At 43.9% G+C, this 23,210-nt stretch overlaps 1 protein-coding gene and 1 long non-coding RNA gene across 4 annotated transcripts in view; one reads left to right on the top strand and one right to left on the bottom strand.

The window, feature by feature from the left end:
• LOC126078018 (HLA class I histocompatibility antigen, A alpha chain-like) overlaps window positions 1–23,210 on the top strand; it is a 317,484-nt gene that overhangs the window by 90,344 nt on the left and 203,930 nt on the right. The window contains exons 3-5 of one of the 2 annotated variants that reach the window (XM_049887971.1): window positions 8,812–9,087; window positions 9,715–9,990; window positions 10,114–10,218. The exons of the other annotated variant lie outside the window; for it this stretch is intronic. Coding sequence (XP_049743928.1) covers window positions 8,812–9,087; window positions 9,715–9,990; window positions 10,114–10,218 — 657 coding nt within the window. The remainder of the gene's footprint in view (window positions 1–8,811; window positions 9,088–9,714; window positions 9,991–10,113; window positions 10,219–23,210) is intronic. 2 annotated transcript variants of the gene reach the window in all.
• LOC126078235 (uncharacterized) overlaps window positions 1–23,210 on the bottom strand; it is a 274,476-nt gene that overhangs the window by 49,807 nt on the left and 201,459 nt on the right. The window contains exons 1-2 of one of the 2 annotated variants that reach the window (XR_007518002.1): window positions 8,367–8,814; window positions 7,688–8,075 (exon numbers count right to left, since the gene is read on the bottom strand). This is a non-coding gene — a long non-coding RNA (uncharacterized LOC126078235). Of the gene's footprint in view, window positions 1–7,687; window positions 8,076–8,366; window positions 8,928–23,210 lie in introns of those variants that run through there. The other variant, XR_007518003.1, reaches the window with a different exon arrangement.

Raw genomic sequence — 23,210 nt, 5'->3', positions numbered from 1 at the left:
GGAAATTGATTGGTAAGAAAATCAATAATATCAGATACAAACACAACACAAGATCACAGAACATCCTGATATCATCTCAAATAGGGAAATCACAAAAACAAATTAAGATTAATTTTAAAAAGAAAAAAATGCTCAAAACAGGGAATCATTGAAGTCATTATGTAAAAGATCACAAAAATGAAAAAGAGGGACTAAATACAGGAGGCATAGAACTGCCATATGGAGAGGAAAACAAGGCGATATAGGACAATACAAGTTAGGTTTTTACTTAGAAAAATAGGGGTAAATATTAAGGTAACCACAAAGAGGTCTAACAATTCCATAACTCAAAATAAAAACCAAGAAATACATAACGACTCAGCAAACATAAATTCAACTACTATGAAAATGAGGAACACACGATTTACAGAGAAAAATGTCTCAGCACAAAAAAGTAAGTGGAAAAATGAAATTGTCAACAACACACACAAGAAGGCATCAAAATGACAGCACTAAACACATACTTGTCTATAATTACCCAGAATATAAATGGACTAAATGCACCAATAAAGAGACAGAGAGTGTCAGACTCGATAAAGAAACAAAATCCATCTATATGCTGCCTACAAGAGACACACTTAGACTTAGAGACACAAACAAACTAAAACTCAAAGGATGGAAAAAATATATCAAGCAAACAAGAATCAAAAAAGATCAGGAGTAGCAATATTAATTTCTGACAAAATAGACTTTAAACTTAAATCCACCACAAAGGATAAAGAAGGACACTACATAATGATTAAAGGGACAATTTACCATGAAGATATAACCATATTAAATATTTATGTACCCAATGACAGGGCTGCAAGATACATAAAACAAACTTTAACAGAACTGAAAAGTGAGATAGACACCTCCACAATTATAGTAGGAGACTTCAACACACCACTTTTGGAGAAGGATAGGACTTCCGGTAAGAAGCTCAGCAGAGACACGAAAGACCTAATTGCCACAATCAACCAACTTGACCTCATAGACTTATACAGAACACTCCACCCAACAGCTGCAAAGTATACTTTTTTTTCTAGTGCACATGGAATTACATATTAAAAAAAAACCTTTGCAGAATCCAAAATATCAAAATATTACAAAGCATCTTCTCAGACCACGAGGCCATAAAAGTGGAAATCAATAACAGAAAAATCAGGGAAAAGAAATGAAACACTTAGAAACTGAACAATACCCTGCTCAAAAAAGACTGGGTTATAGAAGACATTAAGGAGGGAATAAAGAAATACATAGAATGCAATGAGAATGAAAACACTTCCTATCAAAACCTCTGGGACACAGCAAAAGCAGGGCTCAGAGGTCAATTTATATCGATAAATGCACAAATTCATAAAGACGAAAGAGCCAAAATGAGACAACTGTCCCTACAACTTGAACAAATAGAAAGCGAGCAACAAAAGAATCCATCAGACACCAGAACAAAACAAATACTAAAAATTAGAGCTGAACTAAATGAATTAAAAAAAAAAAATGAATTAGAGAACAGAAAAACAACTGAAAGAATTAACAAAGCCAAAAGCTGGTTCTTTGAAAAAATTAACAATATTGATAAACCATTGGCCAGGCTGACTAAAGAAATACAGGAAAGGAAACAAATAACCCAAATAAGAAACGAGATGGGCCCTATCACAACAGGCCAAACTGAAATTAAAAGAATCATATCAGATTATTACGAAACATTGTACTCTAACAAATTTGAAAACCTAGAAGAAATGGATGAATTCCTAGAAAAACACTACCTACCTAAACTAACACAATCAGAAGTAAAACAACTAGATAGACGCATAACAAAAAAAGAGATTGAAAAGGTAATCAAAAAACTCCCAACAAAAAAAACCCTGGCCCGGACGGCTTCACTGAAGACTTCTCCCAAACTTTCAGAGAAGAGTTAACACCACTGCTACTAAAGGTATTTCAAAGCATAGAAAAGGATGGAATACTACCTAACTCATTCTATGAAGCCACCATATCCCTGATACCAAAACCAGGTAAAGACACCACAAAAAAAGAAAATTACAGACCTATATCCCTCATGAACATAGATGCAAAAATCCTAAACAAAATTCTAGCCAATAGAATTCAACAACATATCAAAAAAATAATCCACCACGACCAAGTGGGATTTATACCAGGTATGCAAGGCTGGTTTAATATTAGAAAAACCATTAATGTAATCCACCATATAAATAAAACAAAAGACAAAAACCACATGATCTTATCAATTGATGCAGAAAAGGCATTTGACAAAGTCCAACACCAATTCACGATAAAAACTCCCAGCAAAATAGGAATTGAAGGAAAATTCCTCAACGTAATAAAGGGCATCTATACAAAGCCAACAGCCAACATCATTCTAAATGGAGAGAGCCTGAAAGCATTTCCCTTGAGAATGGGAACCAGACAAGGATGCCCTTTATCACTGCTCTTATTCAACATTGTGCTGGAGGTCCTAGCCAGAGCAATTAGGCTAGACAAAGAAATAAAGCGCATCCGGATTGGCAAGGAAGAAGTAAAATTATCTGTATTTGCAGATGACACGGTCTTATACACAGAAAACCCTAAGGAATCCTCCAGAAAACTACTGAAGCTAATAGAAGAGTTCAGCAGAGTCTCAGGTTACAAGATAAAGATACAAAAATCACTTGGATTCGTCTACATCAAGAAAAAGAACATCAAAGGGGAAATCACCAAATCAATACCATTCACAGTAGCCCCCAAATAAAATACTTAGGAATAAATCTTACCAAAGATGTAAAAGACCTATACAAAGAAAACTACAAAGTACTAGTGCAAGAAACTAAAAGGGACATACATAAGTGGAAAAACATACCTTGCTCATGGATAGGAAGACTTAACATAGTCAAAATGTCTATTCTACCAAAAGCCATCTATACATGCAAGGCACTTGCGATCCAAATTCCAATGACATTTTTTAATGTGCTGGAGAAACAAATCACCAACTTCATATGGAAGGGAAAGAAGCCCGGATGAGTAAAGCATTACTGAAAAAAAAGAAGAAAGTGGGAGGCCTCACTCTACCTGATTTTAGAACATGTTATACAGCCACAGAAGTCAAAACAGCCTGGTACTGGTACAACAACAGGCACATAGACCAATGGAACAGAATTGAGAACCCAGATATAAATCCATCCACATATGAGCAGCTGATATTTGACAAAGGCCCAGTGTCAGTTAATTGGGGAAAAGATAGTCTTTTTAACAAACGGTGCTGGCCTAACTGGATCTCCATCTGCAGAAAAATGAAACAGGACCCATTCCTCACACCATGCACAAAAACTAACTCCAAGTGGATCAAAGACCTAACGACTAAAACGAAAAAGATCATGGAAGAAAAAATAGGGACAACGTTAGGAGCCTTAATACAAGGCAGAAACAGAATACAAAACATTACCAAAAATGACGAAGAGAAACCAGATGACTGGGAGCTCCTAAAAATCAAACACCTATGCTCATCTAAAGACTTCACCAAAAGAGTAAAAAGACCACCTACAGACTGGGAAAGAATTTTCAGCTATGACATCTCCGACCAGCGACTGATCTCTAAAATCTACATGATTCTGTCAAAACTCAACCACAAAAAGACAACCCAATCAAGAAGTGGGCAAAGGATATGAACACACACTTCACTAAAAAAGATATTCAGGCAGCTAACAGATATATGAGAAAATGCTCTCGATCATTAGCCATTAGAGAAATGCAAATTAAAACTGTGATGAGATTCCATCTCACTCCAACAAGGCTGGCATTAATCCAAAAAACACAAAATAATAAATGTTGGAGAGGCTGCGGAGAGATTGGAACTCTTATACACTGCTGGTGGGAATGTAAAATGGTACAACCACTTTGGAAATCTATCTGGCGTTATCTTAAACAGTTAGAACTACCATACAACCCAGAAATCCCACTCCTCGGAATACACCCTAGAGAAACAAGAGCCTTCACACAAACAGATATATGCACACCCATGTTTATTGCAGCTCTGTTTAAAATAGCAAAAAGCTGGAAGCAACCAAGGTGTCCATCAACGGATGAATGGGTAAATAAATTGTGGTATATTCACACAATGGAATACAACGCATCGATAAAGAACAGTGACGAATCTGTGAAACATTTCATAACATGGATGAACCTGGAAGGCATTATGATGAGTGAAATTAGTCAGAGGCAAAAGGACAAATATTGTATAAGACCACTATTATGAGATCTTGAGAAATAGTATAAACTGAGAAGAACACATACTTTTGTGGTTACGACGGGGGGAGGGAGGGAGGGAGGGAGAGGGTTTTTTATTGATTAATTAGTAGATAAGAACTGCTTTAGGTGAAGGGAAAGACAACACTCAATACATGGAAGATTAGCTCAATTGGACTGGACCAAAAGCAAAGAAGTTTCTGGGATAAAATGAATGCTTCAAAGGTCAGCGGAGCAAGGGCGGGGGTTTGGGGACCATGGTTTAAGGGGACTTGTAAGTCAATTGGCAAAATAATTCTATTATGAAAACATTCTGCATCCCACTTTGAAATGTGGCGTCTAGGGTCTTAAATGCTAACAAGCGGCCATCTAAGATGCATCAATTGGTCTCAACCCACCTGGAGCAAAGGAGAATGAAGAACACCAAGGTCACACGATAACTAAGAGCCCAAGAGACAGAAAGGGCCACATGAACCAGAGACCTACATCATCCTGAGACCAGAAGAACTAGTTGGTGCCCGGCCACAATCGATGACTGCCCTGACAGGGAGCACAACAGAGAACCCCTGAGGGAGCAGGAGAACAGTGGGATGCAGACCCCAAATTCTCATAAAAAGACCATACTTAATGGTCTGACTGAGACTAGAGGAATCCCGGCGGCCATGGTCCCCAAACCTTCTGTTGGCACAGGACGGGAACGATCCCCGAAGACAATTCATTAGACATGAAAGGGACTGGACAGTGGGTGGGAGAGAGATGCCGATGAAGAGTGAGCTAATAATATCAGGTGGACACCTGAGACTGTGTTGGCATCTCCTGTCTGGAGGGAGGATGGGAGGATAGAGAGAGTGGGAAGCTGGCAAAATTGTCATGAAAGGAGAGACTGGAAGGGCTGACTCATTAGGGGGAGAGCAAGTGGGAGTACGGAGTAAGATGTATATAAACTTATATGTGACAGACTGACTTGAATTGTAAACGTTCACTTGAAGCTCAATAGAAGTTAAAAAAAAAAAAAAGAGAATATTTTGATAACATTGGAATGGAGAAGACATTTGTAAGCAAGGCATAAAATCTAGAGAAGCCATGAAGGAAAGGACTGACAGGTATAATCTGACAAACTAACAACTTCTACATGGCAAAAATAAAGTTAAAATATAAGTGAAAAGAAAAAAAGATAGAAATAGAACCACCATGCAACCCAGAAATCCCACTCCTCGGAATATACCCTAGAAAAACAAGAGGCTTTACATGAACAGATATATGCACACCCATGTTTATTGCAGCAGTGTTTACAATAGCAAAAAGGTGGAAGCAACAACGGTGTCCATCAACAGATGAATGGTTAAAAAAATTATGGTATAGTCACACAATGGAATACTACACATCAATAAAGAACAGTGATGAATCTGTGAAATATTTCATAACATGGAGGAACCTGGAAGGCATTATGCTGAGTGAAATTAGTCAGATGCAAAAGGACAAATAGTGTATAAGACCACTATTATAAGATCTTGAGAAATAGTATAAACTGAGAAGAACACATTTTTTGTGGTTATGAGAGGGGGGAGGGAGGGAGGGTGGGAGAGGGTTATTTACTGATTAGATAGTAGATAAGAACTACTTTAGGTGAAGGGAAGGACAATACTCAATACAAAGAAGGTCAGCTCGACTGGACTGGAGAAAAAGCAAAGAAGTTTCCAGGATAAACTGAATGCTTCGGCGGTTAGTGGAGCAAGGGCGGGGGTTTGGGGACTATGGCTTAAGGGGACTTCTAAGTCAATTGGCAAAATAAATTCTATTAAGAAAACATTCTGCATCCCACTTTGAAGTGTGGCATCTGGGGTCTTAAATGCCAACAAGCGGCCACCTAAGATGCATCAGTTGGTCTCAACCCACCGGGATCGAAGGAGAATGAAGAACACCAAGGTCACACGATAACTATGAGCCCAAGAGACAGAAAGGGCCACCTGAACTAGATACTTACATCATCCTGAGACCAGAAGAATTAGATGGTGCCCGGACACAACTGATGACTGCCCTGACAGGGAGCGCAACAGAGAACCCCTGAGGGAGCAGGAGATCAGTGGGAGGCAGACCCCAAATTCTCATAAAAAGACCAGACTTAATGGTCTGACTGAGACTAGACGAATCCCGGTGGTCATGGTCCCCAAACCTTCTGTTCGCCCAGGACAGGAACCATTCCCAAAGACAACTCATCAGACATGGAAGGGACTGGTCAATGGGTTGGAGAGAGATGCTGATGAAGAGTGAGCTACTTGTATCAGGTGGACGCTTGAGACTGTGTTGGCATCTCCTGTCTGGAGGGGAGATGGGAGGGTAGAGGGGGTTGGAAACTGGGAAAACGGCCATGAAAGGAGAGACTTGAAGGAGGGAGCAGGCTGACTCACTGAGGGAGAGTAAATGGGAGTATGTAGTAAGGTATATATAAGTTTATATGTGAGAGACTGACTTGTTTTGTAATCTTTCACTGAAAGCACAGTAAAAATTATTTAAAAAAAAATATGGACATCCCTTGTTGTCTTGTACTGACTCATGCCAAAGCCCATGTGATACAGAGTAGAACTGCTCCATGGGGTTTTCTTGGTTGAAATCTTAAGGGAAATAGATCAACAGGCCTCTTCTTCCCCAGGGACCCTGAGTGGGCTCCCAGTGCCAACCTTTGTGTTGTATCCTTTAAATGTTAATAATTCATAAACACAGTCAATGTGTGTGCACTGGTGAAGGCATTTTGACTGTTGAACACTTGCAACTTTGAAGAGGTTAAAGTTCCCACACTCTTCTGGTTAAAATATACAGTAACAAATTGTGCTTTCATGAGCTGCTTTGTACTGAAGATAGACGTGGCACTCAGACAAACTCAGAGCTATGAAATGAAGATAATTTTAATAAACACTAACCCAGGAGTCATAGATACATTGTTTGGGAAAGTCAAACTTCAGAACTCTGTGAGCCTGACTGCAGAGCTTTTCAGACACATTTATACATGAATGGACAAAATCCCTTCTCTTACAGGTTAAATTCCTGATGGTTTGGGGTTATCAGAGTTGAGCTAGCCACTGCTGTTAATAAAAAGGAAACTTGCCTCTGTGGGAGTATCTATCTGGTGTCTTCAGACACAGCCTCGTCTAGGTTTAAAGAGGAGACCCCTGTCCTTCCACCTTCATTCGTAAGGTGAGCTCACTCTGTGGCATCAAAATCTTTGAGGGTGAATTTTATTTTCGAGAAGTCGGGGTGGGGGGAGGGGGGAAACAAGAGGTGGAAGGTAGAGAGTCCAGTTCAGCGAAAGGCATTCCAAGAAGGGAAGAGGAGAAGAAGGGCTGGCCCCAGTCTGGGGTTCTGTCCCAGGTTTCCTCTGACAGCCCAGGGTAGGACTCAGGGAGCCCCTCTGAGAAAGAGTGGTCCTTACCTGAGGAGAGGCGTCAGGACAAACTCCTTGCACCCGGGCTTGGCTCTCAGGCCCCTAGGGCGGTGTCTGACGTGAGAAAGCCAAGCGCTGGGGATTCCTGGTCTCCCCAGAGTTTCACTTCTCCCCCTCACAACCTGTTTCAGTTCTTTCTGCCTGGGCACAGGACAGGACAACAGTTCTCACTTTCATTGATAGGTTTCTGCAGTAGCCAATCAGTGTCTCCTCCGATCCTGGTTATCAGGTCCTCAGGGGCCCACTGGAACTCCATCTCCCCAGACTCCAGTGATCATGCTAATGGCTTCCCAGATCCTCCTCTTGTTGCTCTCCGGGACCCTGCCCCTGACCCAGACCCGGGCGGGTGAGTGTGTGGTCAGGAGGGAAATGGCCTCTGTGGAGAGAAGAGGAGAGAGGGGACCACCCAGTTGGAGCTCAGGACCCTAGGGGAAGCCACGTCACCACCACCCCCTCCCAGGGCCCCCTCCCCCGCCCCGTCCCCAGCCTCTCCCACCCCTGTGTCCTGGTCCTGCTCCTCCCGCCGCCCCTTCTCCGCCTACCAGCCCCTCCTCGCCCCTCCCCGCCCCCATCGGTCCCGGAGCTGGGCGCCCCACCGGGAGAGGGTCGGTGGTCTCAGCCACTCCCCGCTCCCGGGCTCCCACTCCCTGAACTATTTCTTCACTACCGTGTCCCGGCCCGGCGTCGGGGAGCCCCGCGTCATCGGTCATCGCCGTCGGCTACGTGGATGACACGCAGTTCGGACACTTTGACAGCGACGCCGCGAATCCGGGGTCGGAGCCGCGGACACCGTGGGCGGAGCAGGAGGGGCCGGAGCATTGGGCAGAGCTGACGCGCGGAGCCAAGGACATCGCACAGGCTCTCCGAGTGGGCCTGCAGGCCTTCCGCGGCTACTACAACCACAGCGACACCAGTGAGTGACGCAAGATCGCAGGTCACGGGTCACCTCGCCCACGCAGACCGGTCGCCCTGAATCTCCGGGTCCCAACTTCACACTGAGGCCTTGGGACCCGCCCAGCCCCTCCACTCGGGAAGAGCCGTGGGGATTCGCTGGAGTTTTCAGTTTAGGCCGAAACGGCGAAGTTGGCTGGGCCGACCGCGGGGGCGGTCAGGTTCTCACACCATCCAGGCGCTGTCTACCTGCGACGTAAGGTCGGACGGGCGCTTCCTCCGCGGGTGCCCTCGGATCGCCTACGACGGAACCGATTACATTGCCCTGAACGAGGACCTGCGCTCCTGGACGGCGGTGGACGGCGCGGCTCAGATCACCCGGCGTGAGTGGGACGAGGCCGGTGAGGCGGAGCGCGTCAGAGCCTTCCTGGAAGGGGAGTGTGTGGAGTTGCTGTGTAGATACCTGGAGAAAGGGAAGGAGACGCTGCTGCGAGCAGGTTAGAGGGGTCACGGGGCACCTACCTTATCTCCTCTCACGCTGGGACTGTTCCCCCAGCTGGTGTCACACAAGGAGGAGAGAAAAATAGCATCAGTGCCATAATACCCACCTTGCATGAGTCGGGAGAGAGCGGAGTCCACCCGAGTTTCCAGGTCCTGTACCAGAGAAAGACTTGCCCAGAGGACTGCTAAGGGTCTCAGGGAAAATTAAGGGCTCCAGTCTCTGGGGATGGAGGGGGAGACGGTTGCTGAAATAACTGATTGGCAGTTCCCATTGCATCTGTCACTGGCCTCAGGGGACTTTCTCTCTCAGGCCTTGTTCTCTGCCCACACTCAACCTCTTTGGAGGTCTGACTCCAGCTTTTCTGAGTCTGTCTGGTTAGGACCAGAAGTACCTATTCTTCCCCTCAGAGACCTAGAACCTGTTATCCTGGACTCACCCAAATTCTAGAGCTTTCCAAGGAGTAGATTATTCTACACCCCTGGATACAAGCTGGGGTTTGGGTTTTGCTCTCCATCCCCCCACCCCAGTTGTCCTGTTCATTCTCAGAATGGTCACTGAGCCCTGCTCAAGCGGCCCATGGAGGCAATGGAAAGTTCCTAAGCTTTCTGACCCTTTCACTCAGATGCCCCAAAGGCTTATGTGACCCACCACCCCATCTCTGACCATGAGGTCACGCTGAGGTGCTGGGCCCTGGGCTTCTATCCTGCGGAGATCACACTGACCTGGCAGCGAGATGGAGAGGACCAGACCCAGGACACAGAGCTTGTGGAGACCAGGCCTGCCGGGGATGGGACCTTCCAGAAGTGGGCCACCCTGGTGGTACCCTCTGGAGAGGAGCAGAGATATGTGTGCCGTGTGCAGCACAAGGGGCTCTCTAAGCCCCTCACCCTGAGATGGGGTAAGGAGGGACAAGGGCAAAGCCTCTTCTCAGGTTGCTCTTTTGGGCACCTCCAGCAGGGTCAGGGGTGAGACCTAGAAGTCAGGGCCCCTTCTCTTCCCTTTCCTTTCCTTCCCTTCCTAGAGATGCTTCCTCATCCCACCACTTCCATCCTGGGAGTTGTTGCTGGCCTGGTTCTCCTAGGAGCTGTGGTCACTGGAGTTGTGATCTGGATAAAGAAGAGCTCAGGTAGGGGAGGGGCTGGGGTCTGAGCTTTCTTATCCCACTGGTGGCTTTCAATCACCAGGTAAGAGTTTGTTCCTGTCCTGCCTCACTATAGAAGCCACCATCTGCACACACACACCTATCCAGTCTGGGGCCCTGTGTGCTAACACTTACTATTATGTAAAGCAGATGTGAACATGGAGGACAAACCTCTCACCTTGGATAATTCTGGTGATGAGAGCTGATTCTCAGCAGTCACAGGTCAGAGGGGATGGTCTCTGCTGAGGACAGACCTGCAGGAGTCTGGCTGGCCCAGTTCCCACACATCTTTACTCTTGTTTCTGGATCCTGCCCTGGGTCTGCGATCACAGTTCTAGAAACTTCCCTGGGTTCCGGAAATAGCTGGTTCTTCTAGAACTTATGGCCCTACCTCCTCCCTGGTTTCTCACAGGACCTTTCTTCCCACAGGTGGAAAAAGAAGGAACTACATTCAGACCCTTAGGACATTGTAGACAGAAGCCCATTAGCCATTCTCCCCCTCCCCATAATTCTTTCTTTAGTTTCTCTCCTCCTGTGGGCTCTGACCAGATCCTGTTTTTGTTCTTCTCCAGTTGGTGACACTGCCTAGGGCTCTGATGTGTCTCTCACAGATTCTAAAGTTGTGACCCTGGAGGGCCTGGTGTTGGGGAGGGGTTGGGGTAGAGGCGAAATGTCTGGGTTACGGGGATTTGGGGATTTGGACATTTTTGGACATTTTGAGCTTGTGATGAGCTGTTCAGCATATCAACATTTACAGTGATGTACTTGTTAATGATTCTTTTCTTCTGTAGTGTGAGCCTCCTGCCTTGTGTGGGACTGAGTGATACAAGATTTGTTCACTTCTTACTTTGTGACTCCAAGAACCCCTGACTTATCTTCCTGCAACTTTGTTCTGAATGTGTCTGTGTTCCTATCAGCATAATGTGAGGATGTGGGGAGACTAGCCCACCCCTGCTCAGTAGGACCCCCTCCCCACACTGACTTGTGTATTTTCCCTGATCAACATTCCTATTCCAGCAGAGGCAGGGCTAGAACTTCTCCATCCCTATCATAATTTTGTGTTGCTCTGAGCTGAGCAGCTTCTCACTTCCCTATTGAAATTAGAATCTGGGTATGAATTTTTTTCACTTTCTTGCTAAGAGGTGGGGTTGACGAGTTAATTAAAGGTGAGGAATACTCAAAATTTGAGAGAGGAAATAAATGGAAGATCTGAGAACCTTCCAGAATTTGCATCTTTGCTATGCTGATTCTGTCACAAGTGGGAACAGGGGGATGCTGTGGAGAAGCAGAGCATGGATGAGGCCTGTGCCCCACATGTGCACATACTCGTTTGCGTACACTCAGAATGTATTCTAAATTCTAAGCAATCATGAGACTGTTAGTTTAAGGACTCTGCTGTCCAATCTGATTGGGTCGTACACACAAAGACACTTTACAAATTATTGGCAATCAAAGGCTGTTATTATTTACACAAAGCAAACCAAAAACGATAGGAACATACTTGAAGCGAACCGGTCCCTTTCATCCCCATGAGTACCCCATTTAGCATTGTAGGAGAGGAACCCACTTATGTCTAAAAAGGGGGCCCATTTACTCGTCCCAAATTACCCATGTCCATTTTTTTGTGACTGGGTGGCCATTCTTTGAATCAGGTGTTACCAGCTATGTATTTCTTTAAGCAAGTGTGACCAGCTCAGGTCAGGTGCAGCATAACTGTGTTTGTTCTCTCTCTGTCTCTCTCTGCACTGTCTCTCTGTGGCTGTCCTTGGCTGGGCCTGGACCCCTGTGCTATTAGTCTAACTCTCAACCAGCAGCTTTGGGGAGAACCCTGAGCCAGTGCCAAGCTTAAGCTAGCATTATGACAGCTCTTGATGCAAAACTGTTTACAGGCAGCACCTGTACAGTGAAGGAGCACTGCTGGTTCAACTTTTAAGCACTTGGCTGCTAACTGAAAGGTTAGTGGTTAGCACCCACTCAGGGGCTCTGTGGGGAAAAAACCTGACAATCTGCTTCTGTAAAGATAAAAAAAAAAAAAAAGATTACAGCCTAGAAAACCTTATGGGGGCAGTTCTACTGTGTCACATGAGGTCAGTGTGAATCGAAAATCGACTCAACAGCGCCTACCAAAGTCAATCTGTACAGTGCATGCCCAAACCTCTGAGGGCAACCTCTTGGCCCCCTAGAGTTACTGTTCTCAGCACAACCAGGGAGTCTGCCACTGTCAAAGGCAAACCAGCTCAGCCCCCATCTGCTCACTAGGCCAATTCTGCTACTGCTGCCCTGACTGCTCTCTCTGCCACTGGGCACCTACTGCACCTTTGCCATCGGCTCTGCCCTGGGTCCCTTCTAGGCCTCTCTGCCACTGGCTCTGCCATTTTTTCCTCTCAGTCTTCAGTGTTATCAGCTCAGTGTTATAGCCCTTCACCCATATTATAACTCCTTTTTGGAGGTGTCTAGGACATTCTCAGCTAAAGGACCCCAGGCCCAAAGGACACACTCTTCTCTAGAATCCTGTTGATCAGGAGGCCCCCCACAAAATTCTGTGAGACTGCCTACTTTTATAGACAAACTGCTTGTTAATTTCAAGGTGTGGCTTTCCGTATGTCTACTGTGATGTGTGTCACCTTGTCTGGGCCATGATTCTCAGTGTTTTGGCAGTCATGTAATGTTGTGAGCACTTCCCTGTTGAGAGCTGATATGTGATCACCCTCATGATGGCATCTGCTGTGAGTAGCCAATCAGTTGAGGGGAAATTTCCTTGGCAGTGTGGCCTGCATGGAGTGTGGGGGGATGTTCAGGAAGGGGTTCAGGGGCTAATTCTGGGTCCTGAAGCTGGCTTCTGTTGGTCTGACCTCTGATTCTTGGGACTTGAGCTAGCAGCTTACCTGTAGTCTAGCCTGCCGATCTTGGGATTCAACGATCTTCACAGCCTGTGAGCAACAACTCTGCTGTCTGGCCTGCCAATCTTGGGTTTGCCATCCCCTGTGGCTACGTGCACCAGGAGAAGCCTTTCTCCTCACCCACGGACTTGGGATGTTACAGCTTCTACACCCTCATGAGCTATTTCCTTGATATAAGTCTCTCTCTGTACATATAGAGAGAACCCAGTCTAAGACACCTACCAATCCAGCCTATCTTATTGGGTGGATGTAAACCAGCCAGTCCTGTTGAGTTGATTGCAAGCTGTTTATGCAGATAGCAAAACAGCCAATACTTGCAAGCACTTATACAGTTAGCAAGCAGACCAATCGCTGCAAGACATAAAGAGAATAATCATTTGGCAGACTGTGTTCCAAAAATCATTTTGAGAGAATTACAAACCCAGGGACAGAAAGACCCTTTAAGGAAACCCACTACATTGAAACATAGAAATAAATCAAGTGTTTAAATTAGAAAGTGGTAAGTGCTATGGGAAGATGACTCAGAGTGGGGGAACGTGGGGAGAGGGAAGGTGGCTGTTGTAACTCAGGTGGCCGGCATGAGCTTCATTGAGAAGGTGACCTTTGAGGAAAGATTTGAAGAACATGAAGGAACTAGCCATGAAGATGTCTGGCATAATATTTCCAGGTGGGTGGGACATCCACTATAAATCCACCACCAGCAGGCAGGAGGCCAGTGTAGCTGCAGCAGAGTCATTGAGATGAAGTCAGAAGTGCTGCTAGATTGTGTAGGGCCTGAGGGTGTAGGAAGGGTTCTGACTTTTACTGAGGGAGATGGGGAGTTGCAAGACAGTTTTGAACCAAGGAGAGATATGGTGTGACTCTACTTTTGAAAGGGTCACTCTGGCTTCTGTGCTGAGAATAGAATCAAGAGGCCAGGAGTGAGTGAGGCAGTAGGAAATCTGAGAAATATGTGCCGCATTCCAGCTAGAGATGTTGGTTGCTTTGCCTGTGTGTGAGCAATGAATGTAGTAGGAAGTGATTGGACTCTGCAAGTATTTTAAAGCTGGATGTTACAGGATTCCCTAATGGATGAAATTTGTGGTATGAGAGAGGGGAACCAGGGAGGACACTAACTTTTTTGGTCTGTGTAAATAGGAAGATGGAGCTGATGTCAGTAGAGATGGGGAAGACTCTGGGAGGAGTATGCTTGAGAAGGGGCATCACAGGCATGCAGTTTCAGAAATGTTATATCTGAGATGCCTATTAGAAATGTCAGTTTTTTGAGTTGTCAGCTGGATATACGAGTCTAGACTTTAGGGAAAAGTCTGGGCTGGAGAAATAGATTTGGGAAATTAAACATAATATGATTTATGTTTAAAGTTTCGAGTATGGATGAACTCACCAAGGGAGTGATTAACTACAGAAGAAAAAGGGACAAAGACGGAACCCTGGACTGTCCATTGCTAAGCAATCTGATAAGACCACACTCAAAAAGCAGACTGGAGAGTTCTGGTACCGTGTCTATAAAGCACACAGATCAGGGAGTCTAAACTGTACTGTGCACAGGAATCACCTGGAAATCTCATTAATATTTAAAAGGTCTGGAAGAGAGCATGAGACTCTGTATTTGTAATAAGGTTGGTGCTGATGCTGCCAGTCTTCAGATTATGGAACTCCCAGCATGGATGTACATCAGCCTCAGCGGTTGGGTTTGTTAAGCAAGCAGTTCCTGGGTCCTGTGCCCAAAATGGAGCCCTGGTGGTGGGTGTTTAAAAGCTTGACTGCTTAACAAAATGTCCGCAGTTCGAATCCACCAGCCACTCCTTGGAAACCCTATGGGGCAGTTCTACTCTGTTCTATAGGGTCAGAATCGACTCGACGGCAACAGCTTTGGTTTAATTCATCAGTTAGTTTGGTGTGTTCTTGAATTTATTCAGATGGATATCTGGTCTTCTGTGTCTGACTTTTTTTGCTCACTTTTTTTTTTTTCCTGGGATTCATCCATGTGTGTATGCATAGTGACAGTTCATTCATTTACATTTCTGTGTAGCATTCTATGCTTCAGTTTTTATCTCTTTCCTGTGGCATCTGCCAAATGGCTTACTCAGTTTCTCAGGCTCTCAACCACCACACTGAACTTGACAACTTGAAACAAAGAATGTTACAAATATGGGGCCCACACATCTGGGATTTCTTCTTTCTAAATCTGGCTCCATCAAGTCCTCACTGCCCTGGTAACTCCAGTGCCTTCATGTGGATGTTCTTCCCTCTTGGCCAGCTTTTGTAGTAGCTCTGGAAGGAGGGTTGGTCCGAAACAGTCCAGTTGGACATCATTGAAGTTGAAACCCTGAATAGTTTCTTTTAAGATAGATTTGAAATTTCTGAATCTCTACACCCTCGTGACATGATTTCTGAGAGGCAGGGAAGAAACTTGCATCAATTAACTCATAGTTTTCAGCCCAGAAATCCAGTAGGAGATGAAAAAGCTACTGACAGCCCTTAATCTTCCCCAAAATACAGCCCTTCCTTCACTTCTGAGAGCTGAACAAGGCCTAGTCCATAGAATTGCATTTTAACTAATGGCTTAGAGCAGCCTGCTGTGAGGTGAGGGCTTTTCTGACCTGTGTTCACAACCTAAAGACAAACACAGATGGTAGGAGCTTCCACAGCTTTAAGGAAGGATACTGTGTTTTTGGAAGGGTGTAGGGTGTCTTGAATTTAAATTGCTGCTAATGTGGCAATGTTCAATTGGGGGTGGGGAGGGGTTACTCAGTCCTGGTATGTAATTGTGCACATTTGCACCAGCAGAGGTTTCATCCTCAATGTCTCACTAATTACGCTGTGTCCCTGAGCCCCATCTGCAACCAGCAGGCCCCTTGGTGTCAACCTGCCCTGGTCCAGCCTCACCCACATAGTAGACAGGGACTGTCATGCACACCTGCTGTCTGTCCTGCATGCTGTGCTCCAGGAGGATGGATGGTCAGCCAGATGTCGGGGTGGTCAATAGGGAACTCCTTCCATAGGAGCCAGAGCCCTAGCACCAGAATCTGTAGCTGCTGCCCAGTTTGAAGCCTTGGCTCAGCCACAGCGTGTGATGCTTTAAGGAGCATCCCCTGCCTGTGACTCCCAAACCCCTAGGTTAACCACCAAAACCAAGATTTGAGGTCGGGACTATAGGGTTCCTAAGTTCAAGGGTTGGGTAGCAGAGAGAGTAGGGTCTGAGGGCATCTAGACTTAAGATCTGGGTGCTGGGGTCCGAAGGAGAAAGAGGAAGGATCCCAGAATCCATGGGTGGGAACTGGTGAAGGGACAGGGCAGCCCTGGGATCCTGGGAGATGGGTAGTCGGTCACCTGGAATGTGTCTTACTGCTGAGATCCTTGTGTCCAAGATGGTGTACAGTCTCCATGTCTTCTTCATGGTCCTCCAGGGCCACTGGGTCTAATACAGCAACTCTCCTTGTTGTAGGTGATGAAGGCACAACTGAGGCCATGACTGTGGGCTGCTTGGGCTGAGCTCACACATATCTGTGAGGGGAATTTGGGACTAGAGCTAGTCCACCCATGGTGGCACAGGCACCTGTTCCTCACTTACATGCCCCAGTGCCCAGGAATTTTCTTCAAAATCCTCTCCACAGGTGTCTCCTGTGCCAGTCCTCTGTGTGCTGCTCTTCTCCCTGGATTCTTCCTCTCCCCTCCTTTTGGCATTGACAATTTCCAAGGAGGTGGGGCAAAGATGGCAGAATAGCCAGATGCTTCATGAGAAACCTCTTACAACAAAGACCAAAAAAACAACTGAAACAGTTATATTTATGATAAGCTCAGAGCCCAGAACATCAAAGGCAGAGTTAGAAAACAGACTGAGTGGCAGGAGGTGGGAGAGTCAGTTCAGAAGCAGAGAGGAGTTGCCAGACCTGAATTGCCGGGAACCCTCAAGCACCATTCCCGGGAGCAACTGCGGCAGGCTGGAAGTAGCATCTGGATGCAGTTTCCTCAGGGAGGAGCAGCCAGCTGCACAGCCTACTCACACCTCCGGAACCAGACAGGAATGCCGCTCTCAGCAAATGCTAATTACTTGTGTATATTTTACCACACCCCCAGCCCTCAAGCCAGCTTCAGTGGGTTTCATTTCCCTTGGCCTGGGATAGACCCTGTTGAGCAGCTGGAGCCATCCTCCCAGCCTTGGAGAAGGAATAGTTTTACAATTGGGAGAAAAGATAATTTGCCAGCTCCCTTAACCTGGGGAGCTCAGGACAGAAGTGGCTCCTGTCCAGGCATAAATGGTCCATGGGCTTTGAATACCTTTTCCCCCTGCATGGACCTGTGTGGGCCTATTTCAGGAGAATAGGCCCTTGTTGGCAGACTACAACTGTTTGAGCTGTGTGCTGGAGATGTGGGTGTTTGATGTTTGACACCGCTTTTACTATTAAACACGATCCTCACCTACCCACATCAGAAGCCTAAGGACTGGTAGTTCCACTCAGGTCACCCAGCCACCCACAACAGGGGTCCAAAGATAACTGGTACCTCCCGATCTTTACAACCAAAAACATTGGGTGACCATGGTCCATCTGCAGAACCCATCCACCTGTACACTCTAGGGAGGAGGGACGTGCTTTCCTCAGAGACACTGGGGGGCTCTTCAGAGCATGACCCCCTGCTGCAATCGGATACTGGTATATATGCTGATCACCCCTGCCCCTCTGAGACTGCAGGACAGAGCCTGTACCACACACTTGATGAGCAGCTACCTGGACACCTGAACTGAATTCTTACAAGAAAAGTGAATGGACTCCTAGACTGATATAACTGATAACAGCTCTAGCCATCTGGTGACAGGTCATCAGAGCTCCAACAGTGAAAAGAAATCAAGCTAGCTCACTCAAGCAACCCATTTGAGCATATTAAAACAAAACAAATTAAGAAGCTAGGATACAGTAAGCAAACATAAAATAATGCAATAACTTATAGATAGCTCGGAGGCAACAGACAATATCAAGCCACATAAAGAAACAGACCATGATCACTTCAAGAAGCTCTCAAAACAAAGAATCAGTGAATCTTGTGGATGAAGGTGCCTTTCTGGAATTACTGGATGCAGAATTTAAAAGATTAATATACAGAACTCTTCAAGACATCAGAAACAAAATTAGAAAGGAGATCAGGCAACACATAGAACAAGCCAAGGAACACACAGATAAAGTAGTTAAAGAAATTTAAAAGGTAATTCGAGAACATAACAAAAAATTTAATAAGCTGCAAGAATCCATAGAAAGGCAGCAATCAGAAATTTGGAAGATTAACAACTTAATAGAAAGTCAGAGGAGTAGAATTGAGCAAGTGGAAGGCAGAATTGGTGAACTTGAAGATAAAGCACTTGACACCAACATATTTGAAGAAAAATCAGACAAAAGAATTTAAAAAACTGAAGAAACTGTAAGAATCAAGTGGGACTCTATCAAAAGAAATAACCTACAAGTGATTGGAGTACCAGAACAGGAAGGATAACAGAAAATACAGAGAGAATTGTTGAAGATTTGTTGGCAAAAAACTTCCCTGATATTGTGAAAAATGAGAAGATATCTATCTAAGATGCTCATTGAACTCCACATAGGGTAGATTTTAAAAGAAAGTCACCAAGACATATTATAATCAAACTTGGCAAAACCAAAGGTTAAAGAGAGAATTTTAAGAGCAGCCAGGGATAAATGAGAAGTCACCTACAAAGGAGAGTCAATAAGGGTAAGCTCGGACTACTTGGCAGAAATCGTGCACCAAGAAGGCAATAGGATGACTCATACAAAGCATCGAAGCAAAAAAATTGCCAGCCAAGAATCATATATCCAGCAAAACTGTCTTTCAAACATGAAGGTGAAATTAGGACATTTCCAGATAAACAAGTTTAGGGAATTTGAAAAAAAAAAAAAACTCTAAGAAATACTAAAGGGAGTTCTTTGGTTAGAAAACCAATAATACCAGGTATCAATCCAAGAGTAGAACACTGGACAGAGCAATCAGATATCAACCCAGACCAGAAAATCACAAACATAAATCAAGATAAAATAATGCTCAACGCAGGGAAACAGCGATGTTATTATGTAAAAGAAGGCAACATTAAAGCAATAAAGAGGGACTAAGAAATGTAGTCATAGATCTTTCATATGGAGAAGAAAACAAGGCAATACAAAGAAATAACAGGTTTAAATTTAGAAAAATAGGGTTAAGTATTAAGGTAACTGCAAAGGAAACAAACTATCCTACACATCAAAATAAATACAAGTAAAAATAGTGACTCAGGAGAAACAAAATCAACAGCAAAGAATATAAGGAAAAGACAGTGTATAAACTACTCAGCACAAAAAATTAAGTGGGAATAAGAAACTGTTGACAACACACAAGAAAACACATCAAAGTGACAGCACTAAATTCATAAAAATAAAATACCTACCCAAAATTACGCTGAAAGTAAATGGATTAAATGCATCAATAAAGAGACAGAGGGTAGTAGAATGGATTAAAAAACATGATTTCTCTATATGCTGCCTACAAGAGACACATCTTGGACTTAGAGACACAAACAAACTAAAAACTGAAAGGATGGAAAAAAGGTATATCAAGCAAACAACAAAAAAGAGCAGGAGTGGCAATATTAATTTCTGACAAAGTAGACTTTAAAGTTAAATTATCCACCACAAAGGAAAAGGAAGGACTCTACATAATGATTAAAGGGACAATATACCAAGGATATAAGCATATTAAATATTTATGCACCCAATGACAGGGCAGCAAGGTACATAAAACAAACTCTAACAGCATTGAAAAGTGAGATAGACAGCTCCACAATAACAGTAAGAGACTTCAACACACCACTTTCAGTGAAGGACAGGACATCCAGAAAGATCAAATTGCCACAATCAACCAACTTCTCCTTATAGACGTATACAGAACACTCCACCCAACAGCAGTCAAGTATACTTTCTTTTCTAGTGCACATGGAACATTCTCTAGAATAGACCACATATTAGGCCATAAAGCAAACCTTAGCAGAATCCAAAACATTGAAATGTTACAAAGCATCTTCTCTGACAATTTCCTCCCTCTCTTCAGTTCTCCAGGAGTCTCTCTCCTTTGGGGACTTAATGGCCCCAGGAGGTCCTTCCGCAGATCCCAGGTCTGGAGAGCCACTGATCGATTCCCGGGAGTAGGAGCCTGCATTTCCAGAAGCAGCCACAGGAATAAGTGACAGGGACTCAGGAGTCCAAGGCCCCATCCTGGGAGACTGTGGAACTGGGTATTGAGGCACGAGGTATATTTGTGGGGACAGCTCCAGAACTCTGAACCAACTCTTAGGGTCTGAAGACCTTGGTCTGCACTGAGGCCAGAGTCCACGGCCACTCAATGCAAGAAGACATCTATGTCAGTGTGGCTTAGGAAACACTTCTCACCTGAATCTGACCCTGAATGGGGACACCTCCTTGTGTGCAGAGCCTTGTCCTGCTGCTGAGAGTCCAGGGACCCTGGGGAGGTCCAGGCTGAGATGGTAAACAGGGAACTCTTGTCATTGTCCCTCAGCCTGTAGCCACGAGGGGGCACCACCGGTCAACTCTCAGATTTAGGAGGGGTCTGGCTGTGGCCTGAGTGGGGCAGGGAAGGCTGGGCATCTATGGAGGAATGAAGATGCCTTCTATGCAGCCCTGGGTTCCACAGGGGTCAGGCTCAGGAGTGGAGGAGGGGTTGGGGGAGAGGAAAGCTCAGGAGCCCCTGTGCCGTGCCTGAGGGGTTTCAAGGAGGAGGTGGAACCTCAGGAATGGCACAAGGGGAGGGGATTATTGCATATGGGGTACCAAGTTTCAATTTACTGTGATGGAAAAATTATATTAATTAAGGATAGAGATGCACAGCTGATTAAGACATTGCTGTCAGTAAATTGTACATCTGTAAAAAGTTTAATTGGAAAACAGTTGTGTGATAGATATATTTACAACAAAGCACATAAGCAGCTGCTGAGGCTGCTTATGTTCAAACAAACACCTCATGGGATTTAGTTCCTTGGTTTGACAGTGTAGGGTTATGGCTTCAGGGGGCATCCCAGTTAACTGGTTGAGTATCAAGCTAGTGCTTCTGTCCTAGCTCCTAGTTCAGTGCATAGTTCCTGGGGTCTTAAAAGCTTGCAAGTGGCCATCCAGGGTACAACAATTGCTGTTGATACACCTGCAGCAACAGAGGAAGGAGAGTCAGAAATAGGAGAAAATGGGATGTGAGACTATTGCCTCCATGAACAACTGCCTCCTTTGCTACGAGACCAGAAAAACTGGATGGTGCCAGGCAGCTACCATTTCTGAATATTTTGATTGAAGATGGTAAAGAAGGATCCTAATCAAAAGGGAGAAAAAAATTTCAAATTCTCATGAAATCCAGGGCTGGATGAACCCCTGGAACTATTGCCCTGAGATTACCTTTAACACTTAGACCAAAAATATCCCCTGAAGTCTCCTTAAAACCAGACATAGCTTAACTAGTAAAGAATGTCTGCCTTGAGCATTGTAACTTTTTGAGAACAATGTATATGGGATCAAATTGACATCAGCAACTCAAAAGATTAGATAGGAAACTTGGGGGGCAGTGAGTTTATGTTAATGGCGGAGGAACAGTTCAAAAAAGGAAGATGAGAACGGTTGCATAACTTGAAGAACATAATCAGTGTCACTGAATTGTGCACGTAAAAATTATTGAATTGGTGTATGTTCTGCTGTGTGTATTCTCAAAAACAAAAATGAAACTAAATTATATAAAAAGATAATTGACTAAGCAAAAACGATAACTATACTGTGTGGGGTTTGTAACATACGTAAAAGTAAAATGTATGACAAGAGCACAAAGGCCAGGAGGGAAGAGATGGAAGTACACTATTATTAGGTTCTTACATTATCTTTAAGTGGAGTAATATCACTTGAAGGGTGGCTGTGAAAAGCCAAAAGTATGTACTATAAACTGTAAAGCAAACACTAAAATAACAAAACAAAGAGTCATAGTTAATAAACCAATGAAAGAGATAAAATGCAATAATAAAAAATTATAAATAGAGGCAGATAAAGAGGAATGAGGAAAGAAAAAACATATGGGAAGAATAAAAAGCAAATAGCATGATGATAGACATAAATCTAATAATATCAATAATTACATTAATTATAAATCATCTAAGCAAACAAAAGGCGGAGATCATCAAGTTGGATAAAAAAGCAAGATCGATCTCTATGTGCCTTAAATAATGTCTTTATATATAAAGATACAAATAGTTGAAAAGTAAGAAGCTGGACATAGACATATAATACTAACACTAATTTTGGTTTAATAATAATACTATTGATATTATAATAATTAGTATTTTTAATATTATGCATTAACATGGAGAGGCTAGATGAGTATCAGGCAAAGTAGGTTTAAAAACAAAGAATTCGAGCAGGGATAATGAACATCATTTGATAATGATAATAGGGTCAATTCATAAAGGGGACATAAAAATCCTTAATGTTATGCACATAATAACAGAATTTCAAAATACATGAAGCAAAAACCAATGGAACTGCAAAAAGACATAGGTAAACTCCCCATTATAGTTGGAGATTTCACTATCTGAATCTCAGTAATTGTTAGAATAAGTAGACAGAAAACTACTAAGGATATACAAGACTTGAACAACTCTAGCAATGAACTTGACCTAACTGACATTTATTGTAACACACCACCAAAACATAACAAATTAATCCCTGAAATCTCAGGAGAATACGCATTCTTTTCAAGTACACAGGAATTTATGAAGATCGATTCTATTCTGGGCTGGAAAGCAAGTCTCAATATATTTAAAATAATTCAAATCATATAAAGTACCTTATTTAATCACAATGGAATTAAATTTGAAATTAACAAGAGTATGATCTGTAGACAGTTTTCAAATGTCTTTTTGGAAATGAATTCATACACTTCTAAGAAATCCATTGATCAAAGAAGAAATAAAAGGAAAATAAGAATATATTTTGAAATGAAGGAAAATTAAAACACAATATATCAAATTTTTGCAAATCTTCTAAAGCAGAATGT

Source organism: Elephas maximus, chromosome 1, assembly GCF_024166365.1.
Source record: "Elephas maximus indicus isolate mEleMax1 chromosome 1, mEleMax1 primary haplotype, whole genome shotgun sequence".
Classification (NCBI taxonomy): domain Eukaryota; kingdom Metazoa; phylum Chordata; class Mammalia; order Proboscidea; family Elephantidae; genus Elephas; species Elephas maximus.
This window is presented reverse-complemented; position numbering and strand designations above follow the sequence as displayed.